We start from the raw sequence: 17,877 nt of genomic DNA, 5'->3' as shown, positions 1-17,877 counted from the left end.
GTTAGACATGTCAAAACTTTGTGGGTGATCAACATTTTTATTTGAAGTTGATCATTTATGCAGTTAGGTCACCTCCACGCCAGCAGCTTATAGAATGCCCCTCTAATATAAGCGCCTAGTTGTCATTCACCTGAACGATTCGCATAACTTTCGTTATAGTTTGCTTGGGGTAGCATGGTGATTAAAGTGCTCGCCTTTCACACTTGAGTCCCGAGATACATTCCATATATTGTTACCTAAGTGCAATAAGAGTGGTCAGAGTATACCAAGTATACCATAACGGCTTTACTATTACCTTCACGAACGTGGCATTGAAATAACAGGTTGTTTCTTGCTGAAATCTTGAAATCTAGATGTAAAGTTGGGTCTTCAGTAAATGATAAAATCACCAGCAAAACGTGACATATCTATCGCTCGATAGTCTTTAATAATGAAAACGACAGAGAACGTTCTCAAAAAAAAGTTTACATATGAATATATAAGACAGCTGCGGGCTAAGGGTGCCTTCTTGACGCCCACTCATTCAGATGTAAAGTATTACGACAGGCCATTAGGTGTTCTGGCACAGGCTCACAGTTAATCTCATTGACGTAATAATACACAAATTCTTGCGCACTAAGGAACATCATCCAGTCTGAAATTAAAGAATTTTGTGATCAACATTCTCAAAATGCTTTGAGGAAATCTACAAAGACAGTAAACACTTTCCTTCATTTTACAAACACTGAAAACGTCTTCATATGGATGAAGTTGTGTTTTATACGGACACAAAAATGTCTGGCCTCTTCATTTTGGGCCACTCCAATCTTCAGTATCTCTACGGCGCGGAGACGCTGATCTTCTGTCACGCGTGACATGACGTACGCGAATGTTCAACAACACTCAGAGGCTAGAGAATGATGCGCCGTTCTTCTTTAGTCGATATCAGACGTCAAAAAACATGCAAAACGAGAGTAAGTTCATTGTGGACAAGGTGCACGCACGTGCTATGCGTGATACGTGACATCAAATTTCGATGGTACGCTGCGTTTTTCATTTAGGGTTATTCAAATAACTTTTATTTTATGCAATTTTATTTTTATGCACGCGGTCAGTTTCTTGTTTCCGTCGTCACACGCACGCACACACAGAGACACACAAACACACACACATACACGGTTCATGGATCAGCTAGCACTGGAAACACTGAAATCCAGTTCTCGATGCTGCTGCTCGATGTCAAAATGCCCGTATCGGAAACATTAAACCATCTGTAGCTTCTTGTTTAAAGCAGGACCAACACTGAGATGTCAAACAGCGACCTTGTCTCGGCTTCACGGACATGTACCAACTGAAATAGGTGCACCCCTTAACAAAAATGGACCCACGCAATGTAGTATTCACTTGATTGGGTCAGGCTGATCAAGCTATAGGTAGAGTTACATCATCTACTTTGACGGAAACACCAATACCACCATATGGTGGGTGGTTATGCAGTGATCAAATGTAGCATTGAATTGCTCGTACTACCAGCACTACGTACATTACGTACACCACATACACTACATACAATGCACACACAACGTACTCTACACACACTACGTACACATCATACACTATATACACTACGTACACTACACACACTACGTACACTACATACACTACGTACACTACACACACTACGTACACTACATACACTACGTACACTACACACACTACGTACACTACATACACTACGTACACTACACACACTACGTACACATCATACACTATATACACTACGTACACTACACACACTACGTACACTATATACACTACGTACACTACGTACACCACATACACTACATACAATGCACACACAACGTGCTCTACACACACTACGTACACATCATACACTATATACACCACATACACTACATACAATACACACACAACGTACTCTACATACACTACGTACACATCATACACTATATACACCACATACACTACATACAATACACACACAACGTACTCTACACACACTACGTACACATCATACACTATATACACCACATACACTACATACAATGCACACACAACGTGCTCTACACACACTACGTACACATCATACACTATATACACTACGTACACTACACACACTACGTACACTACATACACTACGTACTCTACATACACTGCGTACATTATGTACACTACGTACACTACGTACACTACGTACACTACGTACACTACATACACTACGTACACTACACATAGTACATACACTACATACACTATGTGACCAGAGAAGTTCCAGGGTAGAATAGGTCTTGATTTTCACAGCAATATGAAGTTTGAAACGGATTGAGGAGTCGAATTGAGATGCGAATTCCAAAGCTACATTTTGAAACAAAATTAATCACATTTGGGATTAGAATTTCCAATCCAGAAACGGTTTCTAAGTGTATGCTGCTGACTTTCACGGGTCTTGTGACAATGCATCAGCAGTAACGTTATCCTTAGGTCTGTAAACTGCCGGGTAAGAATAGATCTTCAGCAACCCATGCTTGTGATAAAAGGCAACTTTACTTGTCGTAAGAGGGATCGGGTGGTCAGGCTCGCTGACTTGGTTGACACGTCATCGGTTCCCAGTTGCGCAGATCGATGCTCATGCTGTTGATCACCGGATTGTCTGGTCCAGACTCCATTATTTACAGACCGCCGCCATGTAGCTGGAATATTGCTGAGTGCGGCGTAAAATCAAACTCACTCACTCACTCACCTACACTACACACACTACGTACACTCTGTAATATTCCCGCAACATATGCACGGGGGACACCAGAAATGGGCTTCAGACATTGTTTCTATGTGGGGAAACGAACACGGGCCTTCGGTGTGACGAGCGAACGCTTTAACCACTGCGATTTAACCACATCGCCCCGCCCCAGTTTGTAATAAAATGTGTGTATGTCGTTGTAGTAAAAACAACATAATATCTACGTGTAGAATATATGTGTCTATCATTGCGTGAAACCCAGACTTTCCCATATCATGAAATGTTAAAATGTTAGTCATCTGTAAAGATGCTTCGACGGGTCACTTTCCTAGTGGGTAATAAATCAAGCCCTACACCGCCCAGATTGTAAAATAATCCAAGCGTGCGACTATATCTATCAGTTGTAATCTTGCACGCGAAGTATGCGAACACTTCGGAGAATCCATTCATGCATTGTGCAGCATTATTGTTAATCTTTGCGTCTTTCTGTGAGGGTTCAAGCCAGACATCTCATCCGCAGATGAGACAAAGCTCACGTGATCCTGTTCGCGTGTGAAGTGTTACTATCTGAACTTATATCACGTTTCTTTTATGGACTTACTCAACGCACGATAACCACTTATTTGGTAAATTAACCTTTTGATAAACGACAAGTCAAACTGTTCAATCTGACAATGATTCTGTGAACTTCAAAATCATGCACGGAACAGGGCATCTGAAATTGAATATCGTTTAAACACCCGAAACGAAAATCTCCGTTAAAGAAAAAGAAAAAAAATAATCCACACTCATCCATCAGTCAGGGTTACCTGCACCAAAGTAAACTTTGCCAAATTCGTTTTTGCTCAAGAAGTCATGACACGAATATGTAGGGTGTTCTTCACAGGAACACGATTTGGTCAAGGACAAACCTTAAAAAACTATCTCTGGTTATCAACCCCGACGGCAGTAATAAATCAGCAGGTTGGATATTTTCTGACATGTCTGATTTAAGGCTGGGTAGTAATGTAAAATATAATTCTACTGAGTAGTTTGGGAAGTTTATGAAATGTAAACTTCTTAAGTCTTAAGGTTGGAAAATATGGACGATAAAGCAACCGTCTATAACCGCCCAACACACGCTACTGCCCAGCCCTCTCTGCAATGCTAAAGCGCTAGATGAAGCAGGTCTACATTTTCTCAGGTCTTGAATCTCATCCAGACTCGGTTTCAGTTTTAAATGGGTTATTTCTTGCTATTAAGATGATATATATTCAGAAACTAAGCGTAGGTCTAATGAATCTGTACCAGAGTCACTGTCGTGTCTTTTTTCTTGGTTTATAAATACATGTCTTAATCAATTTTCGTCTGATATATATCAATCACTGTGTAGAATAAATCTTTCAAGCAGCATGGGAAATAATTTCCAAATTTTCCTAGCCAGTAGGACCAACTTGTCCGAATGTGACTAGCCCACAAAATAATTCTCAAGCCCCAAATGGAATTCAAACACCGGTTTCCTCATAACGCTCTATATAATGAACATTTTATATGGCTTAAATCTTGCATGATTTGAAAGTATATTATAACTTAACAAGTGGGAGAGAGTGATATATTTAAAAAATGACCCCATGAAAATTCACAAGCCAGTCGGACCAGTGACTGTGGAGAATTACATGCCGGTATGGATTATTTCTAGTCACAGTCTAGCAGGCCAGTGGCTAATACCCATCCCGCTTTCAAGCATTGATTATATTCATAATTCAATATGTTCTCTCTACTGAGTAATCTCTGGTTTCTTCGCACAGCATCCTAAGTATCAGGCATTACCATCAGCTTCAACTTTACAAATCTGGATTTTGAAACGTATGACACACGTACGAGGCCTCGTTGTAGTGAAACAATTCATTACAAATTCGAAGTTTCAGCATGAACGATTTGACGTCAACGTTGTCAGATAATTACATTGTAAACTTGCAACATAAATGTCTTCCTTCATCTAGACATTCAACGAATCTTTATTTAGCATCTGATATCATCGTGTTTATCGATTAGTCAGCCTGACACTGATTCAACGTGGGTAAATAGTTAGTCTCCCCATTGTTATTGATTAGTTGCGTCGTGGAAGTGAACATCCGGGCCATGTAGTATCGAGGGGAGGTAATCACATATGTTTGATCTTTGGTTTCGTTCTAAACAGGAGAGAGATATTCCACTGAAGTGAGAGAGTTTATTTTTACGTCGCATTTGGCAATATTCCATCAATATCACGGCGGGAGACACCAGAAATGGGCTTCACATATTGCACCCATGCGGAAAATCAAACCCGGGACTTCGGCGCAACGAGTGAACGCTTTAACCACTTGGCTACCCCACCAGTCTAATCTTCTTAGGTATCGTTTTGAAAAAGTGTTATTGCAAAGTTGAAATGACTTGTTACACATAAAGAAATGCCACATGGAGAGATGGCAATGGTTGAAGTGCTGTTTATCACAACACAAATGCACTCTAGGCCTGTATGAATACTAGATTCTTATCGCATGAACGATATGGTATTTCATGATGCTTTGTAGTACATGGGAAGGAAGAATTTTCTAGCGACAGTCCTTTGTCTTCACGACCAATTATTGAATTTCTCGCCAGGGGTCTTATGTGTGTGCCCAAACCACGAGTTGTCATAACAACAATAACACTGGTTTGGACTAGACTTGAGAAGCCATCATTGAACCCCTATAAAGCAATACCATTTCGGAGGTATGCTGTAACATAATAGTTGGTCGTTTAAAGTTTGGCATAAGTGTTTCATATCCTCTCCATAAAAGGGAAAGAAGAAAACTCATTTGAAAACTATTTTGACTATTGCTTTTCTTATTCCTAATGTAACATAAGAAGGTCAAGAGGGGGTATGGGCTGATGTACCCTCGATGTTTGTTCGTGTTCCGTTCTGCGGTCATTGCTAGATTTGCAGACAAGGCAAAAACAGATTTAGAGTTATCCCCCTTCCATTCGCAAAACATCGGTGATTTCCGTACATCATATGTGATTCAGTGTTATTCGAGATAAAGCATTCGTGCCATGAAGTACCAAATGAGCATTCCCAGCCGGATACATAGAAAAGTTACTCGCTAATAAGTGGGGTACAGTGAAAATGATAGAAGAGCGCTGAGCTGGTCAGAAAGCGACAAACGGAGGTGTGAGGTAAGATAAGAATTAATGTCATCATCAACACTTGTGCAAAATACATGCGTTAACACTGCATCCATATCTGTAGTGTATTACACAAAGTTAAACAAGAAGTTATATTTCGTCTCTAGTGTCGCACTCCATAAAGTTTCACGTGGTTTACCTATCAGTTTGTCTTACAGTCTGTTAATAGTTTCCTTTCTGCTCTGATGCTCATCTTGTTTTGTAATTATGAATATATCACCATCAAAGACCTTAGTTTTGCTCACTCACTCAATCACTCAATTGACCAATGAATAACCGGGTTAGATTGTCGAAAGAGATCATGAGGTCAGGTTCGCTGATTTTGTGGAAGTATGACATCGTATCCTAATTGCGTAGATTGATGCTCATGATGTTGATCACTGCTATAGACTCGATTATTTACAGACCGCCTCCATATAGCTGGAATACTGGTGTGTGCGGAGATAAATACCAACCATAAAACCAAACACTTTCCCGCCCACTCAACTATAAAAAAGCTCAACTGCTCACTCCACCACTCAACTACACATTCATCCACTAAAACGCTCGCTCAATCAATCACTCAACACACACTGAACTGTACCCATAAGGACACATTCACTCACGCAACCACCCACGCAGTAAATAACTCTCTTACGAGTACCCTCGATCTCTAACACGGTAACCCAATCAATAACTAGCCAAACAATTCCATCAGCTTATTAACACACCACTTTACAAACTCCGATCACACCATATACTTACTCTCTCATCCTTCAAACTAACCCTGGAGGACGGGTAGTCTAGTGGTTAAAGCGTTCGCTCTTCATACCGAAGACCCGGTTTGATTCCCCACATGGATACAATGATTGAAGCCCATTTCTGGCACCCCACAGTGATATTGCTGGAATATTGCTGAAGGCGGCGTAAAACTCACTCACACGCTTCAACCTAAATCCACTTGTTCTTATACTCACGCACAGTTCCCGCAAGCGTGGCAGCATGACTGGTCAACGCAAACAACGATGACGGAACAATGAAAACAAAAAGAAAATAACAACCAGCCTATTGTCAGAATCGGAGTACTTACATGTCACATTTATGTATATACTTAAGACCTATCAGGATTTAAGGGCCGCACATACGTTGCTTGAAACAACGAAAGTTTCTTTCCAAATATCCTGCGTACTCCTGTTGGTGAACACGCCAATCTGAAAAAGTCGCTTTCCGGTAGTGACGTCATACGTACGTCAACATTGTTACACATATTCCTAATTTCCATTGAGGTAAGGTTATGATTGAAAATACATACCATCACTTCTATTGTTTTGCTTTCAATTTCAGTTCTAATGTTTCTTTCGTTTTTTGTTACACCTTTGTTGCAAATGTCAGTTTTTACATCTTTTGGCTTTGGGATTAGACAGGAGACCAGTTTTAATCAGCTGGCACCAATTACGTCATAATGAAAGGGCGGAAGCTCTGTCGTGGCAAGCTCGGCAAACAGAGGCTTCATAATGGTATAACTTTAAGCGTGGGTTATACATCCATCGTAAGAAAAAATGCATGAATATTTTCAACAATTGATATTAAAATTATTAAAATAGTCCATTTTGCTTCAGGTAAGTCGTGCTCCTTGTGTACACTTCCCCTTTAAGTATCTCACTGCAAATTAAGCAGAAATTCTGTGTGGCTTCAGGACACAGACTGTTCTTAGAGAACATCAATTAGACGACACAAGTCACAGCATGCACCACAATTATGAATCAAAAGTAACGATCATCTGCAGCATATATATCGTCTTACACAGATTGACATCGCGAGTTATTTCAGAACGTGAATCGCCTGTCACGAAATACCACGTACTGTTCTAACGTGGCGGTTCCAACTATATACTGACCTTATTGACTGTTGTGAGAAGTGTACCATTATATAGGCAGATCAATAACTGCAAGGCATGAAAACTGTCATCGCTTCATTTTTACACACATGTTCAGCAGTAATGCATTTGACACTATGGACCCCACATCAAAATGTTGAAAGCACATATGAAAAAGCATTACTCTTCTCTTCTGAAGTAGAGTCGATTGTACTATTCTAACTTTACCATGACTTTGTGTTTGTTTGACGCCCCATTCATCAGGATCAAAGCTACACAAAAGGTTCTTGAAACAATTTAAATTTCAAATTTGTGTTTGAATATACATGACACCATTGGTAAAATTATATAATATGCTATATGAGTATTACCCACGTCAAGGAAAGGGAGAAAGTTTGTCAGCCCTTTTGTACGTTTAATTATTTCCTGAATGGCCGGTACGTTTCCTTTATCACTAAGGACTGCAAGGGAATAAAGATCAACGGAGATTAATGCGCGAGTTTGAAAACATTTAACTTGTTATTGTCATGTGTCGACCACGATGCAACAAAATATTCATGTTTAAAATAAAGATACTGAAATGTCAATTCCATTTAAAACTAAGGTTTCACATACTATACAAACAAAGATCCTCTTGAAATAGTATATGACTGTAAATATATTGAAATGAAAATTTGTAGAAACAGATAACTGGGTTTTCTATGTTGGGGCCATGGACTGACAGTGATTCAAAATGAATGCAATGTTTATTAAAATGTGAACCTACCTCTCGCTTGAAACTTTACCTATTTGGATATCATGGTTTCTCCTTCCACACTGATATATAGGGACTAGTCACACAGATGTATAGGGACCTGTCACACAGATGTATAGGGACTTTTCACACAGATGTATATGGATGTTTCACACAGATGTATATGGACTCTTCACACAGATGTACAGGGATTTTTCACGCAGATGTACAGTAACTTGTCACACACATGTATTGGGACCTTTCACACAGATGTAGAGGGACTTGTCACACACATGTATTGGGACCTTTCGCACAGATGTATAGGGACTTGACAAGGCAGAAGAAATAGAACAAATGAATTGCATATTATTGCCGTTCCCAATTCAGATCACTCGCACGAAGTATACTGTAAAGGAACGTGTTGGTATTATTCAGTTTAAAGTGAGATTACCTACCGATTTGCAGAAACATCTAGAAATATGGATGGTCCCTTTATTATGTGTGTTAGATAGCTACTACATGAAGTTGGGTTGACTGAAGTGTTTCATAAACTATACATATGTTGTACGAACTCGTCTCACATGTTTAATAGATGGCGTAATTTCTAATGCAGGTGTTGGCCTTGGGTGCATATACGCTAAAAATTACATCTACCTAAGGCGAGTTACATCTCTGTGGGGAAAACAAAAGTTCTACTGCTCAACATATCGGTGAACAAATACATATTTGAAAAAACATATTTACCCCTCTGAATTGTTCTACATCCCCGAAAGAAACCCCAAAGGCAGTTATCTAATTCCGCACACAAAGACATAGTCGTTATAAACATCATCCCGCTGATGAACCATGGATTGAACTGTCTCGGGTTGAACAGGTTGTATTTCTTGTTATAACACCAGTACAGTTCCTCCCTTTTGTTGAGGATTAAACGAGAAACAAGTTGTATAAATCGTCCAGGAACAGTTATATGGTGTTTCGTATTCGATTAGATCATACTAATTTCGATGTCAAGGGCCGCATTTCGAAATTGAGCCTAATAAAAACTTGCCATTATTTCTTTGGCCGCATATCAGCGATGTATAAGTGACAAGCAGCTATGTTCCTTGCAACATGTGGGAATGTTTATTACAGTATTGGGCGGCATGGAGCTATTTTTGTCTAACGGTAGGCCTGAAGTGGAGCTTGTTTTAGAACACTGTACACAAACAAGCAGCGATTGCGATGATAAGTATTGATCATGTAATTAATTACGTAATGAACGAGAATTTATTATTCCGAGCAAATACAGCTCTTGAGAAGGCAAGCATATAGTAGAAGCATTGACTCGAAGATTGTTTGTCTTTTTCTTTCCAACACACATTATCTAACTATGGGATTGTGCCAGCGAAATGGCTTTCTATATTTAGAGCCACAAAAGTGTTGAATTACAAATCAAATGAGAAAACTGAAGACAGGAGAGATACTTTGTGAGGTTTTCCCTTGTTTTAAAGAAATGTTTTTTTCTCTCTGTAGCTTTGAATCGCCCACTCGTATTAGACTGTCTATCGCTCTACATCAAACTATCATGAACCGACTGGAAGCCCCATTTACGGTGTGTGTTAATCTGTCTTGTACTTGATGGACGGGTCGGGATAGGCATGTGCTGTTTCAGCAAAGACCTTCCCTTCGAGCTTTGTGAAGGTCGCTAGACGGTCTGCATCTGACAACATGGACGCTAATAGCACCGAATGTATCAGAGGACTTTATGAGATATTCGGATAATAAAACTCGGTCGTAACAAACAAACTTATAAAGGCGGAACTTGCTATGACAACCACGTTAACAGTTAATAAAAATATGCTGTTGCTAAACTTTTGAGGTTTTCCTTTAAAAATGAAATGGTTGGTGGGGGTGGAGGGGAGGGGCATGGAAATTGCTCTGCAGCATGAGTGTCCAGTGTTCAGTGGAGAGCTGTGCCGGGTCGAACATAACAGGAGATAAGAACTCGTGACATAAATTATATGTTGCTGTTCAGAAGGATGTCGGTAGTGAGAGAAATACAGCAGAGGACAGCGACGAGTAGGGTGATGTAAAAAGTGTGTGTGTGTGTGTGTGTGTGTGTGTGTGTGTGTGTGTGTGTGCCTGCGTGGTCTGCGTGTGTCCAGTTGTGTACGCGTCTCTCAGCGTGTGCTTGCGTTAACCAATGTCGGCTTAATGTCGGCTTAATACAGTGTCCACAGCACAGCTCACAGATTAACACAGCTTAACACAGACACATTGGACGTACCCATGCAGCTCCAATCAGTCCCGCATCATTCCCATGATACTGAGACAGGGTACCACCCCATATCCAGGATCCTCATAGTGTGGGGACATGATAAGTAGACACTGGTAAAAAGACATACTGTGTATTGACATGAACCAAAAAGTCGATGTCGTAACGTGTAGAAATTAAAACTGTACAAAGGAAGGGACACTCCATCCCCACTCCCACCCCATCGTGTGATGAACAAAATGAATGACCCCCCACTCCCACCCACCCCAATCGTGTCACAACAAAATCAATTACTCCACTCCCTTTTCCCATATATTTTATCGGTCCCTTTGTATATAATGTACAATATAGATGAGATCGATTGCATATTAGGCATTTTCTAAGCACTTTTCTTTAGAGAAATTTGATCCTATCTCCAGTCGGTCGGGTAAAGAGTAGTTAGACACATTCTGGGACATGTTACATAACATCCGTGCTCAAGGACCTGAAATGACCCTTCCAAGAGTTCATCCACATCTGATTCCACGCCAAGTTCAAACGGAGTAATTAAGTCTTTATTCAAGGTGTCTCAGGGTAAAAACTCAGCCGCGCTAAATGTTTGTCATCCCAGATGACCCGACAGGTGAGCTCTCGTGGGCTTGGGTCCACCACGGGTATTAATCTAAAACGCTTGACGGATGTAACCATATACACAATCAAAAGTCGGTCTTTGAAGGATACGGATCCGCGGGTCACTCTTTTCATTCTTCTACAAAGGGTGCGTATTTCAGAGCTCACTCATTGTTACTCGTCTTGTTCAACGCATTGAATTACTTCCCCTTTCTTCGTCAATTTCAGTGCTACAAAAGTCCATATCACTGTTCCAACCTCACACGTCGACTCTGACTCGTTTAAATGGGTAAGACTTGCACATAGCTAATTGGTATGCTGCCGAACTACTAGTAACTCTTTAGATCTCTTTCTTTGCTACGAAACCGGGCTGAAAGTCTGCTAGTTAGTCTGAAAGAAGTTTGTCATATTTACACCAATAAAGAGAAGTCTCTGCAGATGACAGGAGCGAGCTGTAAAGTCTTGATTAGAATGGATGACGAGTACAGAGGACCGAAAAAGTAAAAGTAGAGTTGTGATCAGCTGCGAAGCTCCATATAAAAGAGGTTGGAGTGGTTTATACTCAGCAGAGAAATCTGAAGTAAAGTGAAAGGGTCTTGAGGTAGAGCCCGAAGTTCAGGGATCTGGGGTCGTGATCAGGTATTGCATTCGCCTAATAGTATGGAATCGAGTTGAATTCGAAGTTGCAGAGTTGAAGCACAGACCGAGCAATGGAGTCAGACTAGTAGAACTTGCAGACTTGAGGCGAGCTGTCGAGCTCTAATGCCACGACCACTAGGGCAGAGTTAAGGCACAAATCGACTAATGGTGTCACGACCAGTGGAACTTGCAGAGCTCAAGCACAACGCCAGCAGTGTGATGTCATGAATAGCTGAGTATGTCAGAGCACGTCAGAGTATAGTCACATTGAGGAAACTAGTGAAGAACAACGTTTTAGGTAAAAGAGTCGTCAACAATAGATTCTTCATCTTGAAGAGATGACCAAGCAGGGTCATCTTCGTCTTTGGCTTGGATGTGATCGCGCAATAGTGCAGGATCGACTGGGTTTACAGCTTGTAGGTGCTGAAGCAGCGGATGTGTTTTAAGTACAATCGTCTTCTTGTGTAAGGATCTGCTTGAAAAAGTGATCGAGCTATTCGGGTCATGATCAGAGGGCTCTCGGGCTCAGAAGTGATCGAGCACTTTGTTTTGGACACGGAGGTTCTTTGAGAACGGTCGTCACTACCGGGGTATCGAAGGTAGAGAAATGTACCAATACATAGTTTGGATGGAGTGCTCAGTGCAATGCATAAAATCAGGCGGAAGCGTTGTGATTAGTACTGAGGTTCAGATCAGTATCAAGGATGTGTTCGTGATTAGGACAGTGAAATGTATTGTCTGTCAGCTTCGAGAGGTGACCATTCGAACAGTGTGGACAGACAGACAGTGATTGGTGTAGACATAAAAAAGATATTTGGAGCGACAGCCAACCAGTGAGTGACGGAATGAAGAGTAGTTTGCAAGCCAACACTGTCTTGCTGGGTCACGAAAATTCACGCGTGAACCATATGTACGCTATATCAACCTTAAGAAAGTAAGAATAGCAAAGACACAGTTTATTAATATGATTCAAGTTGTTAGAAGGGAAAGGTGTCATAAGGGAAAGTGTGACCGCATCGCCATTAACTTAGAACTTTCTCGATCGACCTCGTGTGTACCAACAGTCAAAACACATACTCATGTACGGAAGAGTGTCTAAAGGGAGGCAACTCTAAAACGCTCCCTTAAAAGGCTTGCCGCCAAAATACTATAAACTTTAACTGTTTTAGGGATGTCATAGTCATTTGTATGTACAATTAAAGGAAATATTGTAACACATATAATGGTACAGTTCTTTTTAAATCAAAATAACTATTCCTGTTGTGCTTAAACAAGACTATTAAACTTAGGTTTCTTGTTAAAAGTGAGAATCGTGTGACCATTTAACAGTCATTTCTGATTTTTTCACTTTTCAAGAGAAGGCAACCTTTTTGAGGAAAACAAAGTGCGTGTTTTCCAAAAGTGCATACACTCTGTTGAAAGTAAAAGATAATTTCCATTATGGCCTAGTTTTTAATTTGGAAGTACTAAACCAAATTATGATAGCTTGTTTTTTTTCTGAAAGATTTCCAGCCTATATTTTGACATAATATACTGGGTTTCGCTTAACGTATTATTCACGGTATATTACCGTTGAACATATCTGATGAGAAATGTGACCCATCACAACTGTCACCTATTCAATGAGATCAGAGAAAGTACAGAAACACACACTCTCGCTACAGTATCGAATGCAACTGTATGTTTTGAAATCTAGGTTGTTATTTCTTACGTAAGGGCTGTCCTACTTCGATAGGGCATATATATACATATGGAAATTAATTAAGCAACACCAAATTCAAAGACACATAAAAACTTAACAAAGTTTAACGAAGTAATTTTGATGATTGATTATTCAATTTTGATGTATTGACATACAGCATGAGCTTTTCATGGGTTGATATGACGCGCGTGAAGCTTGCACAGCGCACGTGCATTGCTTTAACCTCAACTTTCGAAAAATGCACTTTTTCCCTGGGGTGTTTACAAGCGCAGGTTGTCGATTGCATTCGGTTTTTCATTCATTTCAATGTCATGGCACGTAGGAAATTATCAGAGGCCACTCGTTGGCAAATAATCGGCATGAGGAATGCTGGTATGTCTCTAAGACAAATCGGGACTCAAATCGGACGACATCATTCCATAATTTCAAAACTTTTGAAAAAATACCGGGCCACTAATGAAGTTAAAGACCTGCCTAGACCAGGAAGACCCAGGAAGACCACAGTCCGGGAGGACAGAGCTTTACTGAGACTTGTACGGCGCAGGTCCTTCGACTCGAGCTCTCGGTTGAGACAGGAGTGGCTTCCAGGGAGACCCATCTCGAACAGGACTGTTCGGAATCATCTGAAAGCTGCAGGATACCGGGCAAGGAGGCCAATCAAGCGACCCAGACTGTCTCCAGCCCATAAGGCAGCCCGACTGGCCTGGTGTAATGACCGTTTGCACTGGAACATTGCCTCTTGGAGGAAGGTCCATTTCTCAGATGAGAGCCGGTTCTTGCTGCACATGGTGGACGGTCGTACTCGGGTCTGGAGGCAGAGGAACACAGCAATGGCTCCACGGAACATCCAGGAGACTGTGGCCTTTGGGGGAGGTTCCGTTATGGTATGGGGGTGCATTTCCATGAACTGCAAGTTGGATATCATTACCAACCGTGGCAACCTTAACGGTGTTCGTTACCAACAGGAGGTTCTTGACAGGGCTGTGGGACCTCATTTTGAGAACCATCCTCTGGCAACGAGACCCATATTTATGGACGACAATGCTAGACCTCACAGGGCGCATGCTGTAAATGATTTTTTGCGGCAAAATGCAATTGACAGAATTCCATGGCCTGCCATGAGCCCTGACCTCAACCCCATTGAACATTTGTGGGACTTTATTGGCCGTCGTGTGAGGCAGAGAGACCCACCAGTCCATAATCTCAACGAATTGACGGCTGCCCTGCATGAGGAGTGGAACAGGATCCCCCAGAATCAGATCCGGAGACTCATCCAAGGAATGAGGAGGCGTCTGGAATCGGTGGTGCGTGCGCAGGGAGGACACACTAGATATTGATGAAAGTCGGTGTGCAGACTCTCAGATGACTGTTCTTTCTTTCCATGTGACATTTGTGTTAATACACCTGACAACAACGTCTGTGGATGAATAGTAAATTGTGTCCATTTTTTCATGAATTTAAGACAGTTTTAAGAATTTGGATTTCGTTGCAATAAAGCAAAGTCTTGATACTTTTTCCCTTTAAGTTGTTTGTCAGAGATCGTCTGTTGAATAAAAAAGTGTCAAACTATATCAACCCGGCATATTTTGATTGTCAGAACACTTCAAAGTTGCTCCAATAGAAAAAATTGGGGTGTTGCTTGATTAATTTCCAGGTGTATATATTTATATCATTCAGATATAGTTTAACATTTTACAGATTATGTGCATGCCGTATTAATGGAACCTTGAATGACAATTGATAAAGTTTATAGCGTAAGGAAAATAGAAGCCACTTGATAAAGGCATTACATACAGGCAATCGGAGACATACAGTTGCAAACATTCGCGTAGGCACAAAGGACAAATGAACCGAACACTGCAAAAATCGCTTACTTAGATTGAAAGCTAGATTGTTGCTGAGGCACGATTAGTTTGTAGTAGTGGCGGCCGATGTGAAGTCCGTCCCGTTGTCCCTCGACGTTTCATTGCTTGACTAGTTACAAAAGTGACATAACTTACTTCAGTGCAAAAACAGACAAACCCAAACAAACCTTATGCTCAGTTATTGTTTGTGAAATCACTAAATGCTCCGGTCATGGTATATACTCACCTGCACGATCTATCTGATCGTAACTAAAGCGTTGAACAATGACCGAATGGCTGGTTTAATATAGCGTTTTCAAAATCAATTATATCTATTCTCCTGCACATAATTTAGAGACAGCGGACCTTAGGAATGTCCTACATTGCACCATAAAGTTCTACCCACTGCAAAACACGTATTTAAGGTTACCGCCGCTTGGGCGGATACAGCTTTTTGAGTAAAGGGGATGCACACTGTAGAGAAAAGGATAGGGTGTGTGTGTGCGCGCGCGTGCGCGCGCGTGTGTGTATGTGTGTGTGTGCGCGCGTGCGCGTGCGCGACCGCCACGATAATCATCTCAGTCATCACCACCACCACAGTCAGGACTGTCACCACCATCATCTCAGTCATCACCACCACCACAGTCAGAACTGTCACCACCATCATCTCAGTCATCACCACCACCACAGTCAGGACTGTCACCACCATCATCTCAGTCATCACCACCACCACAGTCAGAACTGTCACCACCATCATCTCAGTCATCATCACCATCACAGTCAGGACTGTCACCACCATCATCTCAGTCATCACCACCACCACAGTCATAACTGTCACCACCATCATCTCAGTCATCACCACCACCACAGTCGGGACTGTCACCACCATCATCTCAGTCATCACCACCACCACAGTCAGGACTATCACCACCATCATGTCAGTCATCACCACCACCACAGTCAGGACTGTCACCACCATCATCTCAGTCATCATCACCATCACAGTCAGGACTGTCACCACCATCATCTCAGTCATCACCACCACCACAGTCAGGACTATCACCACCATCATGTCAGTCATCACCACCACCACAGTCAGGACTGTCACCACCATCATCACCATCACAGTCAGGACTGTCACCACCATCATCTCAGTCATCATCACCATCACAGTCAGGACTGTCACCACCATCATCTCAGTCATCACCACCACCACAGTCAGGACTGTCACCACCATCATCTCAGTCATCACCACCACTACAGTCAGGACTGTCACCACCATCATCTCAGTCATCACCACCATCACAGTCAGGACTGTCACCACCATCATCTCAGTCATCACCACCACACTGAAGACCATCACAACCATCAATACCTCGCCTTGTCCGATAATCATCAGCATCCCCTCATCCCATCCTCCTCAAACTCCCCACAACCACCATGTCTTACTCTGTACAGACACCATTCCTCACTGATGTCTTGAAGCCAGCATTTGTCCTCACACTACGTTTTTTCCGCCCATCTCATCGACGGAAGATTATCTGCAACAGTCCTGCAGAGCTCTGTCCCCGCCAGTATGAAACATCTTGACATGTTAAGCAATTGAGGAAATGTGAAGTAAATATGCATGTATTGAATCGTATGTTATTACATATAAACTACTTTAATGCACAAAATGATGTCACAGTTTGAAGTCAAAGCCAAATTATACACACGTATAGGATTAGTTCCCTTGATGGCTTCAGAAATTGTGTCTTTGTGTTGCAGTCGGGTCAAAGAAGGCTTCTTACTGTTAGCATAGTTGAGTGATTTTGTGGAAGGGGGGACCATAAAAAGAAGTATCGCTGGAAAGAAACATGTCTAAACTCGATAAGTGCTGAAATAGACATAGTTTTTTCTTACAGGATCAATCAATGGTACACCCACGCGTGTTTGTAATAAGTCTGCATGCCCGTTATTGGGATTGGAGGGAATATTTCGTTCATCTGCATGCCCGACTTTGCAATTTGACCGGTAGATAGTAATGACAAATCGTCCGTGAGTCATTCAATCAATACCAAGGATCCCTCTCCGGAGTATCATTTATGAGGATTTCTGTTGGTTACAGACGATTTGGTATACGATAGCTAGAATGTTTAGATGCTTTTGTAGATACGTTAGCCGCTTTTGTACAAGGGTAGTATGTAAAACTTCCGTTCATTTGCTCAAAGATATTCTTAGAACATTTACCACGCTGGCATTCGAATATGAAAATAATTACTATTTTAATTTTAAAGTGTTAATTTTAATGTTTGTATTTTTTGCATCTCTTACACAGA

General features: G+C 41.4%; 1 protein-coding gene across 1 annotated transcript; it reads left to right on the top strand.

Annotated features, from left to right (window-relative positions):
- Positions 1–11,359: 11,359 nt before the first annotated feature.
- On the top strand, positions 11,360–17,034 carry LOC137292011 (uncharacterized). The gene is made up of 2 exons (XM_067823564.1): positions 11,360–11,387; positions 16,160–17,034. The coding sequence occupies exons 1-2, from the start codon at positions 11,360–11,362 to the stop codon at positions 17,032–17,034; spliced, it is 903 nt and encodes a 300-aa protein (XP_067679665.1).
- The last annotated feature ends 843 nt before the right edge of the window (positions 17,035–17,877 follow it).

The sequence above is a fragment of the Haliotis asinina genome, chromosome 7 (genome assembly GCF_037392515.1).
Source record: "Haliotis asinina isolate JCU_RB_2024 chromosome 7, JCU_Hal_asi_v2, whole genome shotgun sequence".
Taxonomy (NCBI): Eukaryota; Metazoa; Mollusca; class Gastropoda; order Lepetellida; family Haliotidae; genus Haliotis; species Haliotis asinina.
Note: the sequence above shows the minus strand (reverse complement) of the source record. Positions and strands in the feature narration are given on the sequence as shown.